The sequence below is a fragment of the Anticarsia gemmatalis genome, chromosome Z, assembly GCF_050436995.1.
Source record: "Anticarsia gemmatalis isolate Benzon Research Colony breed Stoneville strain chromosome Z, ilAntGemm2 primary, whole genome shotgun sequence".
Classification (NCBI taxonomy): domain Eukaryota; kingdom Metazoa; phylum Arthropoda; class Insecta; order Lepidoptera; family Erebidae; genus Anticarsia; species Anticarsia gemmatalis.
Window position 1 is genome coordinate 14655063 of NC_134776.1, and position 27781 is coordinate 14682843.

At 36.9% G+C, this 27781-nt stretch overlaps 1 protein-coding gene across 3 annotated transcripts in view; it reads right to left on the minus strand.

The window, feature by feature from the left end:
* Positions 1 to 1350: 1350 nt before the first annotated feature.
* Positions 1351 to 27781, minus strand: part of Nep2 (M13 family metallopeptidase neprilysin 2) — a 34707-nt gene continuing 8276 nt past the window's right edge. For 2 of the 3 annotated variants that reach the window (XM_076134604.1, XM_076134603.1), the window contains exons 2-17: positions 25714 to 25764; positions 14899 to 15035; positions 10695 to 10814; positions 10004 to 10249; positions 8095 to 8306; positions 7651 to 7827; positions 7020 to 7105; positions 6643 to 6748; positions 6016 to 6200; positions 5528 to 5617; positions 4412 to 4562; positions 3726 to 3894; positions 3206 to 3324; positions 2866 to 2997; positions 2633 to 2773; positions 1351 to 2409 (exon numbers count right to left, since the gene is read on the minus strand). In XM_076134604.1, coding sequence (XP_075990719.1) covers positions 2209 to 2409; positions 2633 to 2773; positions 2866 to 2997; positions 3206 to 3324; positions 3726 to 3894; positions 4412 to 4562; positions 5528 to 5617; positions 6016 to 6200; positions 6643 to 6748; positions 7020 to 7105; positions 7651 to 7827; positions 8095 to 8306; positions 10004 to 10249; positions 10695 to 10814; positions 14899 to 15035; positions 25714 to 25730 — 2289 coding nt within the window. In that variant the 5' untranslated portion in view covers positions 25731 to 25764 and the 3' untranslated portion in view covers positions 1351 to 2208. Of the gene's footprint in view, positions 2410 to 2632; positions 2774 to 2865; positions 2998 to 3205; positions 3325 to 3725; positions 3895 to 4411; positions 4563 to 5527; positions 5618 to 6015; positions 6201 to 6642; positions 6749 to 7019; positions 7106 to 7650; positions 7828 to 8094; positions 8307 to 10003; positions 10250 to 10694; positions 10815 to 14898; positions 15036 to 25713; positions 25765 to 25916; positions 26036 to 27781 lie in introns of those variants that run through there. The other variant, XM_076134602.1, reaches the window with a different exon arrangement.

The following is a 27781-nucleotide window of genomic DNA, read 5'->3' on the forward strand; positions in this document are numbered from 1 at the left end:
CTTACCTATTACTAACGACTATGTATGCAGAAGCGGTAAAACTGGCCGGTAGTATGCCTTTATATTATAGACACATACACACCATAAGTAGCTACATAAAACGACCTTTATCATTGTAGTATACAGTACTATACAGTATGTTCCCTCATGGTCGTGCCATTTAGAGGTCACTTGGGGGCCACGAGTCAGTCCTCGTAATTTGACTCAAAGCATAGTTTAATTTTTTTACCATTTGAGAGCTAATTGTTATGACCGCCTTTGCAAGGAACACCACATGTGTTCATCCTAAGGGCTTGTACACACTGAGCCGGCAGGAACATGGCTTGCCGGCGTCATTTGTTTCTTGCGTTCAAGCGGTAATGCTGTGTATCCACAGCGTTGTGCGGCTTATGCCGGGCGCATTGCCGCCGGCTCGTGTGTTGTAGCCATAAGACTTTAAATTGGATGTCAGCTAAATTAGGGCGGCGGCAATTGCAGCACGATGAACAATCAGAACCTAATCAGGACTTTGTGTCTACAAATCTGTAGGAATTGAAATTACAAGTGTCGCCGCCGCATAGCTGTCTGTCACCCAGTTTAAGGTCTAAAGCCAGGGATACATTAGAGGGCAAATGCCTCGCGACAAGTATCGCAAGCAGTATCGAGTAAGGCGGTGCGACGTTGTCGGACTACGGACACGCTTACTTTTGCTCGCAGACATAATTTACTATGACGAATTACGTGATCAGTAGCGCGAATGTTTACATTTGGTACGAGTCGGTCGAGTATCGAATTTTTGACATTAAGAATGCACTGCCAAAATAGTCCGTACGACGCCCGTCAGAGGCGCTGATCAGATTTTCATACAAAATTTCTCGATGACAGGTCGGTTGTAGTAGAGAATCGAGCTACAGATTATGTCGCGCGGCTTCTTTTGACATGTCGTAGGTGCAATCTCGCGTGACATTTCTTCCAACAATGTATCCGTGGCGTAATATATTAGGTACTTACTACTCATGATATATCTCAACATTTTACAAAAACATACTCATGCCAATAACAGTTTCTATTTTATTGCATGATGTTGCGTAATTACATTAACATTCTTTAACAATCTTCCGTTATTTAGCCAGGAAACAATTCAATTGAATTCTGATACTTTTAACTTTCATTAGATGTTTCTGTGATTGAAGAGTTACGATATAACTATAACTACTGTAATCAATTGCAACGCAGTAATAACAAGGTAGTCGTGTGACAATAGTGAATTATGTCGATTATAGGATGAGCATACCTTGTACTCTAGTATCACAATAATATGTTAGTACATCAACCATCTACTCATGAATACACTTAAATGAAAAGCAGCCATTGATAAAAATGATCTTATATTGGTGTTTTCAATGATTTACAACAATACGATTGTATCCAAAAATGTTACTAACTAGGTACTTAAATTAAATTATCACTGTTCGTTTCATAGTCACGTCAAGTGAGATTCGATACAGTATTAGTACATTTAATACACTAGTAGCCGCAGTGACAGTTCCTACTCTTAATATAATAATACAATCAAACAATTCTAAATACTTATTAATAATATAAATTGGGTGGTTTCGGGGAGGTGCCCTGTGACTGCGGCTTTGAATAAATATGAAAGACTAATTGTAACAATTCAACCCTTAAGTTTAATTGCAGACTTTATGTGAAGATCAAAAAATGTGTCTATTCCGACTTATAACGTGTATATATTATATAGAACTAATACATATTTTACCCGTCAAAAAACTAATTTTCTCGTGCTCAGTCTAAAATCTCACCAAAATATTTGAGTATAGCGTGTGATTGAAAAGTATAAAATTATCTATAAACTTAATTCAGCTATTCTATTTACAAGTTAACAACATCGAAATATCAGGTGACATCTAAACATTCAACATAACACCCACAATGTTGCACGAACCGCAGGTGCGTCGACTGCTCCCGCCGAGCTACACTATCGTGAACCAAATCGATTAGATAAATTGCGATAAACACTTCTAATACGCCATTACAACGTCACTAAGTACAAAAGTGTTACATTAATACTGAGGGGCATAAACGTGTACGGTGCGGGTAGTTGTAGGGTAGCTTCGTCAGGAAGGGGTGGTAGACTAGTCGGTGCGACGACCGTGCACCGACGAGTACATCGTCTTAGCGTTCCGGAAATAGGCAAAAAAGTAGTTCGCACTACCAAACTTTGCACTTGTTGACGGGGTTCATGGGCGAGCCGACCGGGCACTTGAAGTCGGCCGCGAACTCCTCCATGTTGGACATGGGGCCGATGACGCGGAAGCGGCCGGGAGCGTGGAAGCCGGTCGTGATGCGCAGCTTGATCGCCTCGTTGCGGTACACCGCGCACCATGTGTTCGCCGCGCTCAACCAGAACAGCTGCGAACCGATCACATATTGTTATTATCCAATCGACGCTTTGCTTTCTAACTTAACTTACCGCGTAGTTCTGAGGTAATGTTACCCAATACTTATGTAAATAAGTTGGCAATCCTGCGGAAACACACGTAATAAAGGTAATTGGTTACTACCTGTATTTAAGTTTTAAGCCGGTTTATATCAACTTGATCGTGTTCAACAGAATGTTTATATAAAATCTTACCTGTTTGGGTGTGTACTTCTCGAGTCCGGGCAGGCGTGCCTCTTCACCGTGTCTGTTCGTCCAGGCCTGGTAGGCATAGTAAGCCTCCTTGATTCCACCGTTGTCAGCAATATTCTCACCCTGGGTGTTTACTCCATTCAGCTGTAAGAAACATATTACATTTAGATAATACTGTTCAGTGTTCATAAGAAGAAAATATTATTTGATCATAGGTATATTAGAGTCAATCCTACCTTCAGGCCCACTTCGTTGACAGTGTAGTTCGAGTATTGGTCGATGATACACTTAGCCTTCTCAAGGTACTTCTGTTTGGTTGTCTCCTGCCACCAGTCGACCAAGTTGCCGTTCCTGTCGAATTGGCGACCCTGCAAAATAGTACAGCGTGAATAAAGAGTGGCAAACAACAAGTCAAGGATGGAAGTAAAGTCTCTTCTCGAATAAAACCCAATTATTTCAATGTTGTTGGTCAGTAGGATGAGGTCGAAGCGAATGAAGCTTATTTGTCTACTAATTCACTTACTGAACAAATACATGAGAAAATGAGAAAAAGTTTAAATTGGAATAAGATATTACCTGGTCATCAAAACCGTGTGTGATTTCGTGGCCGATGACGAATCCGATGGCACCGTAGTTCATGTACGCGGGACGTTTAGCGGAGAAGAATGCACCTTGCAGGATACCGGCCGGGAACTCTGATTGGCGACAAGTAAAAACATTAGATCCATAAGTAAAATAAAAGTACTTGAATATAAAAAATACTAGTAATCCGCCTTTTTTACTTAAGTTAACATTTACAGACTATTTATTTACATAAAGCTGTAATAACTTTTAAACTTTCGCGTTGCATGATTAATATTCTTGTTTATCTTGAGTCAGCTCGCGATAACGGCGAGTGCAACCTACGCCGAAACGTTAATTATTTCAAGTTAAAACGCGTATTCGTTAAATTCCCATATCCTATTATAAGTAGAGTTGTGTTAGCATAAAAACAAATAATCATAAAGCTATTATCCCAAATCAGTAATCCGCTCAAAAAATACAAGTAAACATTCATAGCAATGGGTGTCGTAAAATCCGTTTAAAGTAAACTTACGAATGCTGTTTTCGATAGACGAGTAGAAAGCGTTGACGATGGCGGGACGTCCGTGTGTGACCCAGTCGGTCTTGTTGACGGGCTCCCTCAGCTTGCCGAACAGGTACTCAGTGCCGAACAGCGTCAGGTTCAATACTGACTCCATCAGTTTGTCCGATGACATCTCCAACTATACACGAATATTGTTCATTAGATATGTGTATTTTGAATAAATATAATTTAGTAAGTCCCCTCTCTAACTAAAAATATATTTCATTAGCTACTCAGATATGCTTATCTTGAATATACATAATTTAGCTAAGTAAAGTCCCCAACCCGCACTTGGCCAGCGTGGTAGCCTAATCTCTCCTTCGTTTGGGAGGAGACCCTTGTCCTGCAGTGGACCAGTAAGGGGTTAAAGAAAAAACAGTACTACACAAATACTATCTAACTTAAAGGTACTTTTTGCTATTTCGAATTATCAAAGCACGATTCCTTTATTTATTCGTTTCGTGGTCATCTCAATCATGATTTTTTAAGCACGTTAAAATTTAATATTACACTTACTATAAAACCTACACTACACAATTTAGAAGAGTGTGCTAATGAACTTTATAACAATGTTTTTTTATACTTTTGGAAGTATATTATGGCTTATAATAAAATGAACTGCAAAGAGAATGATCTTTTATTGTTCCTAAACTCACCCCAGAGTAGAAGTTCGTCAGTTTGTCGTTGTCAAGCATTTCGCTGGGGTAAGCAATGTGTGACGCCATGGAGTCGGCCTTCTCGAGAGCTGCTTGGCGGGTCTTCTCGTCCATCCAGTCTACCTCCGTCAAAGTGTTGCGGAACTGATGTCTAAGGAACAACACTGGTATTAAAACTATATCGGAATAGGTACTACCTTTAGAATGAGTATTACTTAGATATTAAATTTTTCTATGGTTATAGCGTAGATAGACACTGTCATACTTATAATCGTCGTGTAAGATCCAATTAGTTATACGGTGTAGGTATTATTTTCACTCTTATGTAGTTTCAAAATTAATTAAAAGTGACAAAAGAGCACAGGCAAAACTAATCAGAGATACAGAAAGTACACAGCTACTCATTACATATTGTATAAGACATCGTAAAGTCAGTTCAATGGTGTCTTGTTTCTCTTACAACGAAAGTTACTATAAACTATTGTTGCTATCAAAGTTATTTAGTAACAGGGAAAACAAATCAACTATGAATATAATAGACTATTGTGTACGTGTTACCGTAAAATTGAAAGATTTGTTAGAACAAGATTACGAATAAAAACTTAAGTGTGACGTATTTGAGAATATTGGACACCGTTTTTGTTGTAAATGGAAGTTATAACTAAAAAATATTTTTATGTACCTACTAAGACGGATTAAGAGAACATAAACATCGATAAAAAATTAAACGATTTTTCATCGATAATGTTTGACTTGGACAAACAACTATCTGAAGGATTGGCGTGAGACAGCCAATAGCTGCCTTTATTACACACACTCAATCGCGCATGAAACAACAATCGCGCGTGAAAGAGTGCGCGTTTTAAGGGTATGCAAGAGGAATGGAAAGACCACGCGATGCGCTGATCAGTCGTGCGTGCGAAGAGACCACAGGCTTTCCCACGCGAATTCCTGTAGGCTCCTAAGAGCGCGATAGAGTGTGTGTGTAAATCTGGCTAGACAGAAACCGGTGGAAGATTTTGGGAGAGATCTTTGCCCAACAATAAATCAGTACAAGTTAATAAAAAAATGCTTATTATAACTTTTAGAAGTATAGTTAGTTTGTCGTGGTTATACCTGATGTCGTTGACCATTTCCAACGCATTGGCTTTGGAGTTCTCGTTGAAATATTTCCTGATGTAAAGGGCTCCGACCGCGATCGACATACTGCAACAAAAATATGCGTTATAGTTTATTCTTCTTATCTAAGACAAAAGTGTACAGTCTACAGTCACTATATTTATACGAAGGACTTTACAAATACAGAATTTATTTGCACAGAGATCACACTAACATCTGAAATGGGAAATCCGTGAAGCAGTCAATCCTGCCTATTCATAATTTGTGTTATTAACCTATAGTCACATCGAGTTTCCAGCAGGGAAGTACCTCTTTTATTTGGTCTTAAAGAAAACTACTGGCTCTTCCCCACTTGCTTCTTTAGCTTCAACCACATTTATAAATGTCGCCACGTAGTCAGTCAAGTTATATTTAAATGTAGTTCAGTATTCATTTTCAGTATATTTAAATGTTTTAGGTAAGGTTGCAGGTTGGTATGTAGTTACCTAACACTGGTGGTGTCAGCGCACTCCTTCCACCTGCTCTCCCGCTCAGTCTTGCCGGAGAGTGCGGTGACGTAAGCCAGCTGGCGGCGCCTGAGGTTGTCGGTCAGGTACGACACGGACGCTCCAGCAACGCGCCACATCACGTAGTTAGCTTGAACGCGTTTCGGTGTAGTCTCTAACAAGTTCTATACGAAATACAAGGTTACGTTAAAGGTTTTTATTACTGTTTTATTAAGGTATAAACTATTAGTAAGTGAGATAACTATATTTTTTGTATTTGGTTTTTGAGCATATGTTCTATTCAGCAAGTCTGACATTCGAGTGATGTACAAAAATCGTATCGTAAGTGAATCTAGAAGTTTTTAGATATTAAGATCGCTGTAAATTAATAATATGATATTCTATGCTATGGTTCTAATAAAAGAAGAAAGAAATAGATATAATTTCTACTGAATTACCTATTATAGAAGTTATGTCTACTATATTTATCGTAAAAAAAGCCACGATCAATCAGATTTATGAAAATCGCAGCTTAGATCAACAACACACATTGAAACTATGGACCGCGATTATTAAGGCTCTAGATTTTCACATTAAAATAAGAACCTAGTGTTAATCAGAACTCACCTCAAGATCCGTGATGTATTTAGGTACGCTTACGATAGCAACTTCATCTTCTCCAACAGTTATATGAGGAGCGAGCAGTCGGTTGATGTAGACCAACCACGGGATCCTGTTGCAAAACGCGTCATTACGTTGAGAAATAAATAAACATAAATATTACGACCATCAATCAAACAACACAAACCACATAAGCTGTTTTGCGGTCTGCCACGTGAATCGTAATTACTTATTAAATTGTTCATCAAAATTACCCAGATTACGGTTTTTTCATAGCATAATTGTATTTAAATCTTGTAAAAAACCAGTCTTGTAAAAAATACTTATTCTAGTGATTTTACTCGTCGTTAGCAAGGTATGAAGTTACGAAGCCCAATACTCACTTGGGGAACTTCTGTTGCAGCTCAGCGATTGTCATCGGGTTGTAGAGGCTGGTGGCGTTACGACGTTTTTCAAGTGGCAAGGAAATCTGTTACAATACGTCACATGTTAATGTTAAAATAAATACTGTTTATTTTGGAGGCGACAGTCATGACTCATAACTTTTTTGTTAATTTCAGTACGACCCTATTGAAATTAACGCTAATGTTGACTGAAATGTCTCCGACGCTTTTCGATTGACATGTTCAACCAAGGCGCCAACTCAATTAGGTCAAATACGACAAATATCTTAGGCCTTGGACGACACTTTTAATGGTCGAAGGGACAATCTACATAAAATCGTTCATAGAACATAATTGTTTCTTTTAACAAAGTAAACGAAGCTCGTAAAAATCTCTTCTATACGGCCTCATAAAGCTTCTATTGTTTTACCGTTCATTCTTTATGAATGGCCCTCATTGTAAAGCAAAACAATTCAATTGACTATAAGTAAACGTTTGGTGCAATTTGAAAGTACTAGATAGCTACATTACCTACTGCAAGTCTAATCAATTCGTAATATCCTAGAAGCAAAAAAACGTGACCGTAATAGCTATAACTTCTATTACGAAATCATTTCGTATCAGTACTTACATTGGCAAGTTTCATTTCAAACTGCAGAGATTCCTTCAGTTCAGTCTCAGCGCGCGTGCGGTCAGCTCCGAGCAGGACGGCGATGTCAACCATGTACTCATAGTAGGCTTGCACCAGTTTATCACTAAAGCCACGGTTCAGGTACTCTCGGCTCAAACCTAACGACGCCTGGTCCAGCTGTTAGAAAACATTTACTTAGCGCATACGTCTTTGTAACAACCATTTGTACATTCGCACGATAAAGAGCTTTTCGCAGAGCCAATAATTCGCAGTAAGAAGGTAAGTAACTTTAAGTATAAGCACATGAGTGCTTCCACGGAGTGGTTAACGAGCTATAATAAGAAATAAATCTATGTTACTGTGAGGTCGGCCGACCGAATCGATACATAATACCCTAACATTAAAGACCTAAGTAGTTAGCTAGCTGAAGCTTAAAGTTCTTACATCGATGATGCGCTTTGTGGAGTTTTTGACGTCAACGCTGATGGAGAAATCGAGGAAGTAGTCGACAGAGTAGCCGGCGGCGCGGAACTTGTACACGGACTGTTCCCAGGAGAAGGACTTCTCGTCCCAGGAGTCACCGTCGAGGACCGGCCAGCCGCCCAGGCGACGCAACATGTCCAGCAGGGGCTGAGTGCCGCGGGCCTCTATCGCACCTGCTCACACAATTAATATGATTAGTATTAAGTTTAATTTTCAGCGTGGTTACGTATAAGACCCGGAGCTAGTGTTCGGCTTGCCCGAACACTAGCTCCGGGTCGTTAATATTTATGTAGCGCCTTGCCTTCTACTTTTGGTATTACGTGCAGGACAGGCTGTAGGATTAAAATTATGTTTTTCCTGTTTATATTCATATCAGATCCATTCAAAGAATGAAAAGTGTAGAACGTAACTAATAGGTAAATTTCCAATAATTTAAATCGATTCAAAGATTCGACCAATTTTAATAAAACGACCGTTAAAATGTTATAAAAAGGGGCCTACTTATTTTATGACATAACAACACAGAACCGAATTAAAAACAGTTCTACTTAGTGTGATTTACGTAACGGCTACTTAAAATTTTGGGTGATCCTGCGTTGATTATTACGTTTTAAGTTCGAAACGTCGACTTTCAGTCTGTTCATCAATCACTTACGTCATTACGTCACTCAGATTGTGTAAATAGCGGATGCAACATAGCTTAGTTCGCTTTCACTCACATTTTGACGTTACAACAGGTTTCAGCAGTAGTTAAATAATAATTGTCGTAATTAGTCTTATCGCCCTGTACCTAATAGGTGGCACTTTACACGCTATGCTGTAATAAAAACTATTCTGTTTGTCTCCAAGCAATGATTAACTTTTTTCAACCCAGTAAAAGCTACATTCTGACATGTGATTATAAGGCAAAGTATTTCGCTACTAAAGTGTAGCCAGTCCTCAAAATTATGACTCTACGAAAAATCATACTCACATCCTAAAATGCCTATTGGTCAAGAAAAACATAAAGATGTGACATTGAATTGTCTGAGACATCTTCAAATTGTTCTTGAAGGTATGCCAATCCTACAACCTTCAGCTGGCTGTAGTGGGCTTAATAAGGTTTAACAAATCTCAATCAGCTACAATTAGTAAGTTATCTGTGTTCATCAATTTAAAAATTCTGGCATCCTTCGTGAATTTCATGTCGTGGAAAATTACAGGGAAGTTTGTTACTGTAAATAGGCAGTAAAGGTTCGTACGTAGATTACTGGGTAATATAATTGCAGTAAGCGTGGATCAAATTGCTTTTTACTATCCGGTTTTATACGCAGGGTAACCCGTTATTACTCTATAGAAAGCCATTAGAACAAGATCAAAACATAAACAAATAATCATAAAGAACCGTAATCTTTTTTATCAAGAACATATTTTACTAAGATGGAGGCATTATGTACAAAAATGAAAAAACAATCGCCTAACTCACCAACTGTTTACCGAGAGTGAATTAAGTTTGTTTATTTTACCTCCCAATTTGCGGCTATCTCGCTGGGACTTACCCAAAGTCTGTTGTTTTTATGCGAAAGAAGTTTGATCAAGTTGGAAATTATTTTGAAATAAATTTGCGGAAGTTTTAAGTGAAACCATACAGAATAACTAGTTATGGCGAGTGCGAGTGATATGAGGTGATCGACGTCGCATAATATATCATTAAAAGTTGACTGCAACAGTGCCGACGTGTTGTCTGTTGTTTGCGCGTCAAAATGAACGTGTTGTGTATTCACCTGATCTATAACATCATTTACGTATTCATGAATTTACTTTTTTACGGTAATTTAGGTTATGTATATGTGTATGTGTATCCGCTTTGAACATATTTTAAATTACTTACTTCGGTTCATGCAGGCTTGGTACAAGGTCTTGGCGAGGACAAACGGTTTCGGCTCATTGTCAACTATGGGTTCGTCCAGCAAAGCACGAATTTGTTCCTGAAGCTGGTCCGTGATGATGGAGAAAGTGTTGACTGATGTCTTGTCATCAGGTATGCGAGTGCTCTTCACGAATGAACCGCAAGCGAAGTCATAAAAGTCATCGCACGGATCCACCTTCTCATCCATGTTTAGAAGAAGTTTTGACGCTACAATATTAACAAACAACTTAGTTAAGGGTGCTTCCCGATATGCCGCGTGGCCACAGCGCTGCAGGTGCGCGACAGCCACGCGGCATATTTGAAGGCGTAAATCCTAATTAAATAAGTAGGTACTCCTGTGAGATCGATGGGTAGCAAACTATCTATGTCAATTCTGCCGTACACTTTGGGGCTGGTATGTGCAGAATATAGACACACGGCCTTCGGGCCCCGACTTATTGATTAGGTCTGTATTTGTAGTGATCGTAAAAATACTTATTTCAAATAATAAATGACCTTGTGTTTGTGCTCACGATCGTTTTCAGGTTAATTGGCTCAATTGATACTGACCACAATAATATGAATTAAATATTTACAGCTACAATTCAAGGTAGTATTATTAATACTAGTGAAAACGTGTTGAAAGTGTAGAGTAGTATATAATAGTATATACCTGTGTGGATACATCCGGGTGAGTTGCACATGTCCACGGTAGAGTCCCCGGCGTCTCCTCGGGCCACGACTGCCGGCGGCATGGATGAAGAAAGTCTCAGTTCACTAGTCTGTGGCATGTCTAAAACGCAGATACAACACAAATGCTGAATGAATGAATGACCGTGAAAATAATGATGCAAATGAAAAAACACAAAAGGCTTTATGAATAAATCATTACTGTAAAGCAGATAGGATAGTATATATTAAATAGATGAGCCCCAATGACTTGTTGTATTGGAACAAACAGGATATGCAATTATCGTACTGTCAACAATAATAGCTAATGCTGAGAATGCACTCAAATTGTAAATTACATCGTCGCGTGCTGCGATAGATATTATGATTGGGGTATCGATCGATCATAGTGCAAACTCATATAGGTAATATTATCAAACTACTCATACACTACATTGTAGACAGTCCTGGATTCATATTTAAGTTGATAATTGGCAACATTTTGCACTGTAAAGGAGCTGCCGTCGACCTCATAAATATCAAATGATCAAGTATTAACTAAATTGGTGCCATTAGTTCATAAGTTCAGGGAACGCTGGGACAAACGAACTGTAATATTAAATCAATTATAGGCCAAGCAATTATATCGATTCACATAATGTCTGCTTAAAAATGTATGTGTTTCCGTTCGTAATGTCCGCTGCATTGTGTGATTGCATTATAAGATAACGGCAAGCTTTTAGCATAAAATATATGTGTATTTCTACGTAACCAGAGATTAAGATACTCTTATTTTATAATCATAAGTCATCTAAGCACTTCATAAAACAAAATGTGTTAATAACGTAACAGTAATTTTCCTAACCATTAATTTCTATTATGCTCTTATGCAGCTTACGATTTGACGTCAAGATTAATTGCAAGAAGAACAAACTATTAGCGATGTTTATCTCACAGTAACCGCAGTTATATTATTTTGATAGCACCTGCTTGTGTTGTTTGCCGTCGTGTTTTATTCACTTTTTATATTATTACTGGACTTTGTATTTCGGAGTCTAGTTATTCAATACTTGCTTAACATAAGACACTGCACACGGATGCGATAATTTAAATTCAAATCTTTAATCTCTAGTAAGAAAATGATATGTTTTATTGGAAAGACTCGTAGCCAGATTAATGGATGAAATTTTATTGAAACGGTCATGGAGTTGGAAACACGTCTAAAAATACCAACGTTTACAGTCTTATTTGAAATGTTTACGGCTGAATAATACTACTACTACTAATTGTTACTACTTTACCACAATTTTCTTTGGTCGTATTTCATAGAAAACTTTAATAGAAAATGTTTCTCGCCTTCATAGATTTCTGTTCGAATACAGGTGTATTCTGTGAAATGAGTGACATCCCGTGATTTCGGTTCGATTAACCGTGTTTCCGGTGAATAGCGCATGTCTTTGTCAGAACTCAATAAAGTAGGAATTATTGGAAAAATATTTCTCGCCTTTTTACTGTGTTTAGCCGGACAACACATAAAACGATTTTTGCAATCACACTTACGTATGTAAGTTGTTATGAGATTTCGTGTAACATAAACATTTCTGATATGACCTGCTGTTATTGACCTAGTTTTATATTTTGAACTTGGCCTCATTGCCTTATTTTTCAGTTTCTCGAGAAAATAAAAAATACCTAATAAATTGACTGACTAATATCCTCGTGACACGAGAACCTGGAATTCACTGGCACCGCCGCCAACGCCTAATGTATGATAACTGTTAATGCAATTGTAACGGAACCTGGAAAATACACGCGTCCATTCAAAATTCGTCTCATTGTTTTGATGTTATCATATTAGTTTTAATACTCGCGGAGGAGGAACGTTTCAGATTTTTCCTTCACAGACAACTACGTGATCTGATTAACTTATTATTTGTGTGGAGAGGTTTTTTGAGAAGCGTTTTCCGCTTCAAATAGCTGAATCATATTTCCTTCGAATTCACAATCGAGATTAATAACAGGTAAATTCTAAGTATGTTATTAGTTGATTACGCATGTTATCTATGTAGTATGTACTATCCTTATTCTCTATAAATATTTGTAGAATACGGTAATTGATTGAGAAGTATATAAATCGACTCGATTTTATCGATCATTAAGAAAAAATATGAACACATAAATACGCTTTATGTAAGCACTTAAAAATAAATACCGCTAACTTGACAAAGTAGCAATAATGAAATGGAGATACGGCAAGGATAAAGTTTATTGCTCCGCTCAGAGTTGCAAATTGTAGCAAAAAACGCGTAGATCGATATTTGTCATTATAAGCTTCTATTGTTGGTCTTTCTCAATCGCGCTTACCCAATTTTGTGTGAAAACTGACCTCTGTCAGCAATGTATTGTAATTTTGTTATTATTTGGTGTAATGTCAAGCTGGGTGAGTGCGTGCGTCGGAGCGTGGCCCGCGCTGTGCTGCCGCTGTGCCGTGCGTTTCAACACACGGCGACGTGATCTAATGTTTTGTAATTGTTACAGACACCGGCAGCGGCTATTTACTACTAAATACTAGCTTACTCAGTTTACAAAATGTCCTTCTTATTTAGTCGCTATGCGTAAAGATTTCTGATATTTTGAATGATTTGCGGAGTGACGTGAATCGATATTGTCGTCCGACTGACCATTCCGCCTGATTGAGAACTGACTGAAATATATTGAGATTAGAATAAAACTAAGTACATAATTAATAAGGCATGTCCGGCGGTCACGAGACTAATACATTCACTTGTGTTGCCATGGAGCCCGGGTCCCGACCTCCCTTCAAACCGGTCGGCTGGTCTTCAACAATGTGTTTTATGCTTTTTCTTTATTTTTACTTTTTTAACTTATAAAAAGTAATCGATGATGACCAAACTAACAATTTATTCTAAAAAGCAGTATCAAATCTTAGTATCAATTTGTTGAGAAATAAAAAGTCACTTATTTCACGTGACAGATGAGTATATTGCGGTTTTTATTGTAAGTACCTAGCTACTAAAGTTTTTTTTAGGTTTGCTCCATCAAATATTATTGGTATTCGATCGTAAAACTTCAAATAATCTGTAGGTATATTCGATCATTGTTTGGCCGTACTATTCACACACGAAGTAAGTTAAAGAAAGCATCGAAGCAAAGTGACGGTGGCGCCGTGATGCAGTAAGACGGAACTTGACGGGAGGCGCCTGTTCCGTTTCATCTAATGCCGGAAATTTGAGTGAAACGACCGAGAAATAACACAGAACAACTCACCGCGGTGAACATCTAACGTAGCGGCCGAATAAATACACGTTATGACTTTTATACACCACCTTAATGGAACGAGAAAAGACCAACAACTCCCGAGAAACAATTACATATAAACACGATTTACTCACTCTGCAAGATACCTCGCATAACGTCAAACAGTAATAAAATTTTCTGACATTCGTAAACAATTTGTAATAAAGACTGTATGAAATATACCCCGCATATTGTAACAACAATAATATGTTGTTGTGTGCCTCTGCTTACATCATTCGCATTGTGCCTGCAACCACATTTTATAAAGAACAAAGACTGAATTTTCTCTAATTACATATTCCATCGACATCGTCACTTGAATTGCGAATGTAAACATTTCGTTTATGTTGGCCCACCGATGATTGCTTCACATAAACACGGATTTCTATATAACGTTATGGTAGTAATCTCGTTACAGGGTTGTCACTAGTTGTCTGATTTCCTATGTCAGAGATTAGGTCATGAACAAAACAACTCTACGAATTCTTAAAGTTTGAAACAAACACGAAAAAACACCTCAATAAGTTATTCGCTCGTCGTAAATTATACTACGTGTCCTGAATGCCGTTGTGTGACCTCCTTAAACCCCTAAAACTAGGACACCTGACAACAATAGAGCCTTCTGAGCACGTGCATATCTAATAAAAAGTCATCCCTGATTACGTTCCCTTTGCACTATGCACAAACAGACTGACTAATTAACTCCACTAACATTGTGAAGTTCGAGGAAACTCCTTCCTAGTACATGTTACGATGTTACGAGTAGAATAACTAATAATGTGAACGAGTAATTTTCTATGAAAGAAAAGAGGAGAAATGTTAATAGCTGTAAAATAAAATAAAAGATGAATGGAGTGGATGCGGGTGTTAGTAGCGGGATGAAGGTTTACCGGTGACGTCGGCGGAGGTCTTGAGCAGGAGCGTGGACACGAAGGCGGCCAGGAAGGCGATGGCCAACACCGAGGCCACGCCGGCCGCCAGCATCAACCGCTTCTCCAGCTTCGTCCGCTGCCCCCAGAACGAAGGTCTGAAACAACATTCATATTAGTACATCTGATACTCTACTAGTCTAAACTTCAATTGTTTTTTATATATTTATACATTTATATTTTCTTCTTTATTACATTCAGTTCGAATATAATCCAAATCGAAAGACAATAATGTTACGAGTACCTACATATCTTTTTTTGGACAGCACATGCCATATATTCTGACGCACTGTTATACGAAATGTTACATTTGTAGCGAAATAAACGTTAACGTAATATTATGCAGTTTTATAGTAGATATATAATATAAAGTATTATACAATATTTATGACTCATACAAGTTGTGAAAGTAAAAAAGCATAAAATGTTTTATCCTAGAAATGTTGAAATGCTTATTGTATACGCTGAATTCTTTGTATTTTTTTTCCTTAAAATACGTTAATATAAAATAAATGTGCATGTATGTATCGTCGTAAATATATTCCTGGTTTCAATTTACTTAGAATAATATGAGAGCTTCATTGTTGCTGGCTATAAAACATAAATTATGTGTAAAATATTTTATTACCTAAATTAACCAGAGCTAAGTCAAAAATGAAAATAAAAAATGAGAGTGGTTGTTCTTTGAGGGAGAAAATTGCCTCCAAATTTTCAATTTGTTTTGGTAACCCAATTTTCGTGTAACCGTAATTTTCCTTGGTGCTAAACGAAAAGAAGTCGCGAGGGATCCCTACTTGATTCTCTCTTGTGATCTTATGGGGATTTAAAGAAAACTCCTTCAAACTTTTGTCCGTAAAACGACTTAAAATTGTTTAGAAGGAAAACGTCTTTCTGTAACAAGTTTTGTTATTTTTTCTTTTAGTCGTTGTTCTGACATTGATACTCCCGAGAAACGACTAGAAATAAACATTGAGAATTTGTCTGCAAAAAGTATAATTAACGTACCTGCACAATACAATGTGTATGTTACCTACTTTGATTTTTACAGACATTCAAAATATGTATTTGGTTGTAAAACTTTTAAAATTTCTAGAGCGTAGAGTGGTGGTCAGTGATCTTAATAAGAGTATGTGGTGCGTTGTTGGTCGTGTGTGGAAAAGTTAAGTGACACCAACTAATGTACGGGGCGGGGACGTCCTGTGTTTAATTATATTATTGAAAATGCATATCTTCATGCTACATTTTTTTTTGTTTGCTAGTAAAGTGAATCAAATTTCAACTCAAGAGACGCGTTTCGTTTCTTTTTCATGATTTGGCCTTCGACGATTCACTTAAAAAATACACAATTTAGAATGCAGTGGAAAACGTTAACAGACTTTTACTTAGTACCTACATTTATTAATTACGAATCGATTTAATTAACTTATAAATTGGCATATTTAAATCTAGAAGTCGGAGTAATTTCTACATTGATTGTGCCACATATCGATTTGAATAACTTACAGATTCTTTCAATTTATTTTGTAAAAAAGTGAATTAGTGTAAAAGCCTAAGCGCTAACAAGAGCTTACTCGACGTTTATTAGTTACACAGTAATTGTTTAAGATCGACTGTGCCGTCGCATTGAATAGTGACTGAGGTAGATGGAGAGCAGGTGCGATTCTGCTGAAACTAGGAAGTGTTAGATCAATTACCTCTTCAGACAATAAATCAATGCCAATCAGAAAATACGTGCTATTCACGAGTTCCTGGTAACATTTACATGAAAAACTTTCTTTCTTAATACCTTCTGCCCACTCCGTCAGTATGGAAAGACTTTCCGAGATCTGTTGTTTGTTTTTTGAATAACAAGAGCCCGACCAGGAACAGTGTAGTTTTAAACAGAGGTATATGAATCAATTGGCTATATCAAAGACTTTAAGTTGTCCATATTTGTATAAAAATGATACATTTAGAATCTTACGAGTTCCATTTATTAGTTAGAATGAAATTGTATTTAGTTAGTGGCTATTATAACAATGGCATAAAGCATGCCTTTTTAATACTTCTGATACGAAATTCATTTTAAAGATATACAACCTTGGCCAGCTCAGTAGCATACAATGCCACTTAAATAACTAGGATGCTCTATATTTATTAATGCAATTTTGTCAGACATAACATGGTAATTTATCTCGAAATTTCATAATAACGTTGGACGGAATCAGTATGAAGCTAGACAGTTTTCCTGGAAAATTGTGTTTGTATATTATGAGCTGATTATATAAACTGAATGTCATGAAGTAATAATCTGGAAAAACTATATTTATCAATATATTAAACAAAAAATTGTCCCAAACATGTTATAAGGCCAGTTACGTGGGAAACACGCGTGCAGTCACTTTTTAAATTCTAGTTTTGGTATAAAATAATAAATGATTATGAGTAATTGCCGTAAGTAAGTAGTAAATAGGTACAACGTGGTTGTAAAATTACCTTAAATTTACAAACAGTCGTTATTTATTTTCATTGATAGAAACTCGCAAAATGTTTAGTGTGTACCTATTTGTGCTTTCTGTCTTCAAAATTATTGGTTTCGTTATTTTGCGGCTAGTATGATGTCAATTGTTTTCTTTCTCTGGGATATCCCCTTTTCTCGCGTGCATCTTACATACTTCGATAACGAGTTCAATGCACTGAAATAATTTATATTATTAATTTATACATTTAAATATAGAATTTAATCGATGTTATTGTGCAAGAGACTACCTCATATTTAATCTTTTACAAACGTGATAACTAATTGAGAAATATCTCTCACTCACTGATATTTTTTAGAATAATTTTTTTTAATCGCTTCCTTTTGCTCCAGTCTCATAAAGTTATACTGAGACGGACCCCAATAGAGTAACGAAAAGAAAAAACAAAATATAAGCATGTCAGTATTGTCAGTTTTAATCGTTATAATGGTGTTGCGTAGCGAAATTTCCACTTGATTTAGCTTGTTTTAAATATTATCAAGTTCGTGTGACCGAACTGTGGGACAATAACGTTCGATGAGTAGGCTTCACTGACCGTTTTGTCCACGTGAAGTCCATCGATGGTTCTTTGTGACGTGTCGATAACATCTAGATTGATTTAGTGACGGCATCCAACGTACGTGCCGTAAAGACACGCTTCTCTACATTTTAAGATTGAGATTAAGAAAAACAATGACTTATCTGGATATTACTAATGAGCATTTTTAATTGCCACAAGGTATATGTTTGCACGTGTCCAATTAATAAACCCGACTTAACGTATCCAATATAAAATTTGAGGTACCTATTTAACTTATTATCTTTGATTATGCTCGCTATTACTATAATTATATTCGTAAATATACCTACAATAACAATACGGTGATGTCATAAGTGCTTCTTCTTCATGGATTGTTTCCTTAAATAATGACCAACAGAATAGGTTCAAAAAATAACTTGTAACAATCGCTTTTATACGAAGTAATTTCCAGTAACCTAAATTTTATTTTTGTAGTTTTACTTTTAAGTAACAAGCCATTTTTTCAGCTGAGCGAATTTCAGATAAAAACTTTTTGTATTAAACTTTTTAATGCTCAACTGTATCACCCAAATAGTTAATTGGAAATAATGTCGACATCTCTTGAGTAACCTGCGGTCTGTTCAATAACAGTTTGTGCCCACCGGTGGTTAGCTGTTTCCTTTACGTAAACTTGAGTGTATTTAAGTAATATTACCATGAATATCTCGCGGTCGTTTTGAGCTATTAATTATGTTTATTTGCGACTATGGGTAAATATAATAATGAAGATGTTTCATAATGGGTTTTACGCGTTCCTTTATATACCACAGAATTGGTATTAGGTATTATGAATTCGTGACCATTAGACCAATGGTGTAAACAATTATTTTAATATTGTTTTGTCCGGCGCGAAGCACCGAAAAATGTCTTTGGATGACATCCAAATCTCAGTGGCAAACAATTTGTTAGCTATAAAATAAGAATTTTAAAGATCGCAGATATGCGCATTACATAGTTTGTGGGTAGGTAGGTATGGAACAATGTTTATCTACAGTTTAAATCTGCGGCCCTAATATGCGCACAATACAGACGGTTTTTATCGAGGTCGTTAGAAGAAACGTAAATTAACAGTATAAATAACCTTTAGATGCCGGTAAAAACCGACAACGGTGCCCCCGCCTTACTTCATTAGCCAATAAAGTGAATTATATCACTCCGAGTCTTTTCGCGCTGCCTTCTCTCACCAGAGTTGGAAAAAACATCGCTGAAATGTATCTGTAATTTTGTACATTTGTTTCTAATCGAGGCTGTTTCTAATAATTTCCTATTGTTTGTATGTTACAATAATGTGAGTACAGTTTACCCACACAATGATTAGAGATCGATTAAAGCACGTGGATTATTACTGTAATGACGAGTAGACACAGTTATTAGTTCTCAGTGTAATTGTTATTAAAAAAGCAACACTAGTAAATAATTTAACCGTATGTTGGACTATATTCTCATCTATTGTGGAGTCACTCGGTTATTATCTAGTTACGTGTGGAATTGAGAACAGCTTGTTGCTACCACTTGACACGAAAATTGTTGAAAAGAGTCCTTTTGTGGCAAGAAAAAATGAGGTACTGTCTATAAATTACATTGTATATGTTTCTAGTACTTATTTCTAGTATTAATTGTTTATGTGCACACATATAAAATTTCCTGATCGTAATGTTAGTACCAATAGAAAATTTTTCATCATCATCATTGGCCTGCGTACATCTACTGCAGATGATTAAATTGGCGTCAGGTAGAATTAGTGCACTTTCGTTCGTGGCTCAGAAAGCCTAAGATAAGCTTTAAGAAGGTACCAATACAAGAAAACGTTCGTCGTATTGTATCGAAAGATTATATTTTGATTACGCTGAAATCCACTACATTCATAACGACATCACAGCCAAACTTAAAAATAAAACGAATACAGCCAGAACTACGTATAACTTTATAACTACACTCGTATGAAAAGTATTTCAAAGTCAGTATCGTAAAACCTGAGCTCACCTACATGAGGTGTTCAATACAATAAAGAGTGAGAATGTGGTACAAACTCTTTTGTTACTTACGTAGGTAGAGGCTGGCAAGGCCAGAATATTTATTTAGATCAAAGCTTAAAAACAATCTTAATATATTTTTTTTTTTCTTAAAAAAGACAACTCCCGCACTAAGAATTGCTCTTGTGTCGCGGGGACTTTTACAAACATACAAACAACGGACACAAAGCACAACCAGACCCGAAACAATTATTTGTGGATCGCACAAATAATTGTCCCGTGTGGGAATCGAACCCACGACCTCCCGTTGCAGTGGTTTCGGCGTGGCGACCTAAACCACTGCGCCGGAGGCAGTCAAATAATAAAAAATATTATTTATTTTATTCATTACTGTCTCACTGCAGGAGATGCGTCTCCTCCCAGAACGAGAGAGGGCTTTATTAGGCTTATGTAAACCACGCTACCCAAGTGCGAGTTGAGGACTATGCATGCTTTCAAGAAATGTGTTAAAGAACAAGGCGTGCAAGTTTATATCCCGATATTTTACTGTACAAATTAGTTTAAATAAAATGCAGTATGCAGTAACATAATTTGTTATTGTATGTGTTCAAAATAAGAAGAAAACAATCGCAAGTTTACGATTCATAAAAGCGCGTTTTAAAAATCTCCCCACAAATAAACTAACAAGATTAGCACGATAAGACTGAATCGTTAAAACGTTGAGATAATTACTTTAGATGATTATTTGACATATTACCTTTTATTTTTGAGAAAACTGGATACCACGTAAGGGTAATTAATAAGAAGGGGCAAAAACATCATTGAGTCCAAGCTTTACTTAAGGGTAACGCACAAATTGGTCACTACATAATACATATTTGAACATTCCTTATAAGTCTGAGCCACTGATTTCATTTTCTTAAATAAATTATTAAGACTAAATGTGTCTGCTACAGATTTTCAACTATGTCCATTCCATCAAAATCGGTTTAGTATTTTAGTGCCAAAAGCATAACTGACAGCACCTACCTAAGATAGATTGAGTACTCAATTCATGTAATTTGTAGGGATTTGTCTGACTAAGCGATGAGAACGAAAAAGACTCTTTGTCATGATAAAATAATAATCTATGCTTAATATTTTGTTTTTCTTATTCTATTAGCATATTACGAAATTAAAATATAGGAAATATGACATAATATATCCTTTATTCTATGTATTATTAATAGCTTAACTAAGTTAGTTGCCCACAATGGAGAATGAAAAATAAAAATGGTGTGCAGCATACACCTCGCTCTTTTCCTGAGTGGCTCGAGTTCAGTAGGTCACTCTCGGGTAAGAGGAGTTCTTTATAATCATATTATGTGTCCGTCCCGTGTAAACATCATGGCAATTAGCCATAACACGAGGGAGTAGGAACTGGCCGCTGCCGCCACCGCCCTCTGTCGGGACTAACATGGATGATCTAATTATACCGGTAATAAGTTAATTACGTAAACTCTTCATCCCCGATATTGCTAATACGTTATCCTGGCCGGCGTGCCCGTGACATTGGGATTACCGCGCGCCCGTGAAAGTTCGTTAAGCTAGAATCTACTTTATATTGCCACTGTTTACTTTACTAAAGGCGATCGGGAATTCAACTAACGTAGAGTCTTCTATGTAGTACGTAGTAGTAATAACAGGTAGTTCCCAATGTTGATAAATCATTATACACGAAACATTGTTCATGTACGTCGTGATGACTGAAGGCTACATCGTCAATTATTGCAAAGGACTTGAGAAAATCTTCGTATGGGAACATAAACATGTTTCATTGTCTCGCTATCAATACAATTATTGCCCATAAATATTTCCCTGCGCCTCGCTCCGTGTTTAATCTGTCATTACACGACAACAAATAATTGAAATGTAAACAACACTCGAAGTATCGGGGTTTTTTCCCATAATTGAGCATAAAATGCTTAGAGAACGACTCGAGGAAATTAAACAGAGAGACAATTAATTACCTGACTGTAGGACTATCTATACTTATAGATTAAGTAGACAGGTTAATTGCCACAGTTTCGTCGTCGGTAATAATTTACGTTGACTCCTCACTCACCAAATAAAATATGGTTGTTGTTTGTTCAGAAGAAATGATTAGTTTTATTGGAAGTTATAAGAGCGCGAGCGGTGCGAATGTATCGGACAAGTATCGGAGGTATTAGCCGTAGGATGCGTGCCTCGGCCTCGGCTATCTACAGCGGGAGTAACAACCTGTGTTGCACCTCTCATCAGACTGTCATCCGCCATAGTTGTTATGCAACTAACAGCCTCCGACTCATTGGATACTATTGAATTTTTTCTGCGACTCGTAGACCGGTTTGACAAGTTCATTGTCATCGATGAGGTCAACAAACCTTTTTGACCGTCTTAATAGAAGCGAAACTGGGCTTCTGTCAAGGTAAATTAATGCGATCACTCTTACTTTTAGTTACAGACGGCAACATTGAAGGTTTTCGTTTCAATACAGTGTCGTTTGTTCAGAGTGCAACAATACGAATGACACCATAAAGCACGTGACGCGCAATGGAACCGCTTTCTCGGTGGCATTCATTGCGCGAAACTAATTCAACATTAACACAATAACTTGAAGTGAAAGGACTAAACAAATAAATGATAGTGACATGTGATCATGTGAGCATACACGAGCGTAACGGTGCCGGCAGGAGCGGCTCGAGCGGTGCCGGGCCCAGGACGATTGTATGGAGATCGACCGTTACTTGCCGATGCATGAGTTCAACAGTTGAATGAACTACAAGATTGATTTGAGGATAGGCGCTGTAAATGTTACGCAGCGTAATTGTCTTCAAGTTTATATTAGCCATTTATAATAATTATGGGCAGGTGGTAGTCAAGGTGAAACGAGCATCGTGAGACTTTGCATACGCATTACTTAATATAAAAACAACTCACTATGAATAAGTGTTTCCCATTTATCTCTACATATCCGCTAACTTAAGTGTTTAAGTTAGGAATTATCGTTTATTTACAAGTACCTAACTGAAGAGTAACAACCTGCTAAATTTTATACTATTTGACATTGAAACTAACTCAAATCCCTTAAATAAAGTATAAATAATTATTTTATACAGGAAACTCGTAATCACTGTTGTTGTTGTTATCATACTAGGAGAATTGTTATCTGTCTATTTTTGATAAAATATGCATGACAAAAGATTTTTACCTAAACAATAACAGCTTAAGTAAAATATATGAATGACTAAGTGAAAAAGGAATCAAACCTAGCGATATCCATACTTATGGCAATAAGAGACTCGATACCATCACTATGTCACAAACTGGTGGACAGTGAAATTTAATTCCTTCATAAATTTCATTTTGTCGATAAAATAAAAGTACCTTTTATTAATTATTCAACAGATCAAATAAGAAACATTTTCACGAGTTTAAATGGATGTTTTCACATAGCTACCTGCTCATATATTTTATACGCACAGATACAAATGATGGCCGTATTGTCTGATTTTCCTCCCAAACAATGAGTCGATATGATCATAAATATATAAATTCCGTCATCTCTTTATTAATCTGCATTTATACGTACAGGCTTTGTTCAAGTGTGAATAAAACTGCAAGCGAGCGAACAAAATTGTTTAAACGCTCGTTTCAGTGATGCGAGCCTGTTACATAACTACGCTTCCTGTCAGACCGGTTCCAACGACGAGCTTTACTTGCTGGCCGCTGCTATCTCTCGTTCTTTCACCTTCAGTATAATTGTTTATTTGATTATTTTCTAAAATATCAAAGGAAAACTACCGCAGGTGAGTTTCGTGACGCAAATCGTGTTTAATTTTCTCATATTGTCCATTATCGTGGCTGACATTGCGCGGAGGAGTCCGTAGACTCATTGTACACATGCACGTTCACATGGCAGGCTGTGTGTTTACATGCAAGGCCGTGACGATGCTACCACTGCAATTGCCCTTTTACGGTTACAACGAACAATACTGATACTCTAATAATAGGATTATTACTCAATAGCCTTGTTTTCGTTTACTCGTTGCCATTAAACGCCGAACCTATTTTATTTGGCATTGGAAAACGTACAGGTACTAAATATGTATAAGATTACTTCATAGTACTTTCTACTCTAGACATAGTTGCCAATTATGAAACAAGATGCTTTGAATGCCTCGGTACAGAAAACAGGACTACTTACGAACCAAAGGCTGTTGAGAGTAAAATGTACAACATATTATAACGGAGAACTTCTAAAGGCGCAAGATGAATGAAAGCGTCTCAGTTTGGAAACAGGAAACGTTTTCGCGCTACAAAAATTTCAATTACCAGAGCTACGTGAATTTTATTAATAAGTATTGAAATTAGGTGCCGAACATGGAGTTCATAAATGGCAATAACAATGACGTAAAGACACTCAAGTTTGTCAGCACTTGGAATAAATAGGTGCTAATGATTTTGTCATGAAGCTTTAAATCAATAGCGCTGTACGAATTGATGCGGGAGACTAGATAAAGTTAAAATCGCATACAATCAGCGAACTTCGTAACTGTTCGTTGGTAAATTAGTAGGTGATGTGCAGCCATGTTATCGTTGTCTTGTAATTATCATTACGTTGTTACTGTGTGAATACTCGGCTAAATTAGTTAAATACTACACGATAGTGAATAATGCGGCTCCGAACTGAGTTAATGAGTCTAATCTTATTACGACACAACTCGTAATGGATGTGGACTTTGTTTAAGATCAAGCCAGTTTGTTTACCTTGTTTCAATGCACATTGTTACTCCCCATATTATTTAAATATTATCTATTTCCTGCTCCGAGTATTATGTCTTCTTTGAACTGATAAACGTTTATAAATATATTATGGCATTTTAGTACTTCGCAGGACCCTGGGTTTGGTTGTTCTCAAAGAGTTTATCAATAGTTATACTTAATTATATTGACAATTAGAACTGCAAAAGGTTTAGACACGCCAAATAGAAGCCGGCTATCACTTGATGTAATCAACGTCTAACACAGCACACTGTTTAACTACGAAAAATATTTGGAAGTTTTGTCATGTCATTTAGGTAGGTATGAAAATACACAGAGTGAGAGGAGCCGCGGGCACGTCTATTAAATGTATAAATTGTGGGAATTCTAAGATAAGTGGTGAGTTCTCGTAAGACAGCAATATTTAATAGCTAATTTACATATTATTATCATGTTGTACCGTAGTTTTAAGACAGGATTAAACATCTATAATTTATAATGCGGCACGCAGCGACGTGCTTCCACGAGACGTGGAAAATAATCACTGTACACGCACTCACCTACTAACTTTAAAACTGATAATAGAAAATAAACAAAGAAAATATGAAGTCTGAAACGTGCTCTCAGAAATGTTCTTTTAATTCTTTGTAGCGTCTGATTAATCCAACGTCTTATTAAATAGTAGCAGTGTAATTTCCGGGTAATGCAGGCGATACCTATTCATTTTGGCGCCACGTGCCTCGCTCAGAACATTTTAATGATCACTGCTGTAGATGAGTGCGTGTAGGAGATTAACTGCTAATTTATGAACACCAGTGTTGTTCCACTTTATTACGCAATAGCAATCTTGTTTTACGTTAGAACCGATTACTAACATTTTCAAAGTTACCTTCGTTATAAGTTACGAATAAACAGTTACAAGTATAAAGTTGCGGGTACTTACTTGACGTTGTTCCTCATGTCGTAGTTTGTTGTGATGTATCCTGCGTCCCCACTGAAATAGAAAACAATTCTATTTATCTGTTTCAGTTATTTGATAAACATCTAACACTGATAAGCGCTAATGTTCTCAACACAAGTAAATAAAATATTGTGAAAGCGTATCTATGGATAATAAATGAAGTCGGTAGGGTAGTGAGTACGAACAGTGTATCATTGTAAGAGTCATGTTTCTCGGTCATTGTCGGCGGCAATCAGGGTGCGATATCCACTAATTATTTTATTTGAGACAATAGTGGCGCGGAACACGTTAGACACGCCGCGGCGGCCGTCGTGTCACTACTGTCGCTTGGCTATTAATGTTGTTCTGGAACAGGTGTTCCTAACCTTCGCCGTCGATTCATTTCGTGAACGAAAAATATATTTTATCAATAGCGCATGTCTTTTTCGAAGTGAGAGAAATCCTCAGAGCGGGGGGCGCGAACACTCGACTGTCGTAAGGAAATGCGACGACTGAGTACATAAAACATGATGAGCCGGTGACAATGTTTAATATCAGTATTAAGGTGATACTAAATGAGATGTTTCCTACTTTACTTGGTAACACGTAGCGGTGTGATGTGTAACGTCAACGGTTATAATTTATAAAGTGTGGATAGATAGTGAGTGGACAAGGTGCAGCCAGTCCTGCACCGTTTCTCTCACGCGATCCACTTGCTAAGTGTAGTGACACAATTATCAGACTATGTTACGATAATGCTCGATAGATCGGAAACGTTTGCAACTGGGTTGAAAAGTAGATCAGGATAATCAACTCTATTTATGTATTCTGTCTTGTAAGTGGAGTCTGGAAATTATGTTAGAAATACCAAGGGGTTGACGACCCATGTGGTGAAGGGGTGTTTTTTGTAATGTAGCATCAATGTCGCTCGATTTCCTATTATCAGGTTCTAGAAAGACAAATTCAGAACATTACTAGCTGACCCGGCAAACGTTGCATTGCCATATAAATTTAAAAAAAAGTGTCACTGAGGGGTGAAAAATAGATGTTGGCCGATTCTCATAAATACCGGATAAGCACAAAAAATTTCATCAAAATCGGTCAAGCCGTTTCGGAGGAGTATGGCAACGAAAACTGTGACGCGAGAATTTTATATATTAGAACTGTTACTGCACCGGCAACCGTTAACAGATACAAATAATGTATTACTTATCTTAGTTTTTATTGTGTCATTAAAGTAAATAAAATTACATTACTATAGTTTGAAATGAACAGAGTTAGCATTAAGAAATTAAGAGCTAAATTAAAAGCAAAAGCACTAAAACAATTGTAAACCCGTGCATAGCTATTAGCAAAAGGTCATGTCAGATCGTTATATTCAACTTACAGTTAGAAACTAGTTAAATAAAATAGTAATTTATGAACATAGCCAGTCATAAACACGCTGACATGTAAGCACATACTATCTACTGAACGCTTTAACATTTATGCAAAGTAAACTCCATTATGGCCGACAGTTTTCTCCCACTATGTTACTTATCGATTCATAATGCATTAAGATTTTCCTAGCGATATTATGCCACTCGTATGAAAGGTGTTTATGATCAGAAGCGACGGTGTTTATACCTGCCACTGAGGTTTTGTGTCAATGTAATGATATCTAGTTTACAACCTAGATAAACAGTGGGTAGAAACATCATTCCTGACGAAACCGATGAGTAAGCCAGTAATAAAACTACAAGTAAATTAGTTTCACCCTCCATCGGGTAGGATGCGCACAATTTGGTAGAGAAACATCGTCGGCACACCACTCGACACCTCCTGAATTAGGCAAATCAGCGAGTTTCATCAAATCAAAACTTGCTAACTAACAACATAAGTTATTAACGCTGGGTGTACACAGTTGCTTACTTGATAATTAACTTGACTAAGCTCACTTGTGCAAGTGTGTATAGTGTGTACAGTGGTCTACAATTTACGAGTACGTTTATAACAAATTACGCGTAACATGTTTTTGTAGAAGAAGCAACGTTATTGTTGTTAACTGACCGAGATGTGTGTGATAAATGAT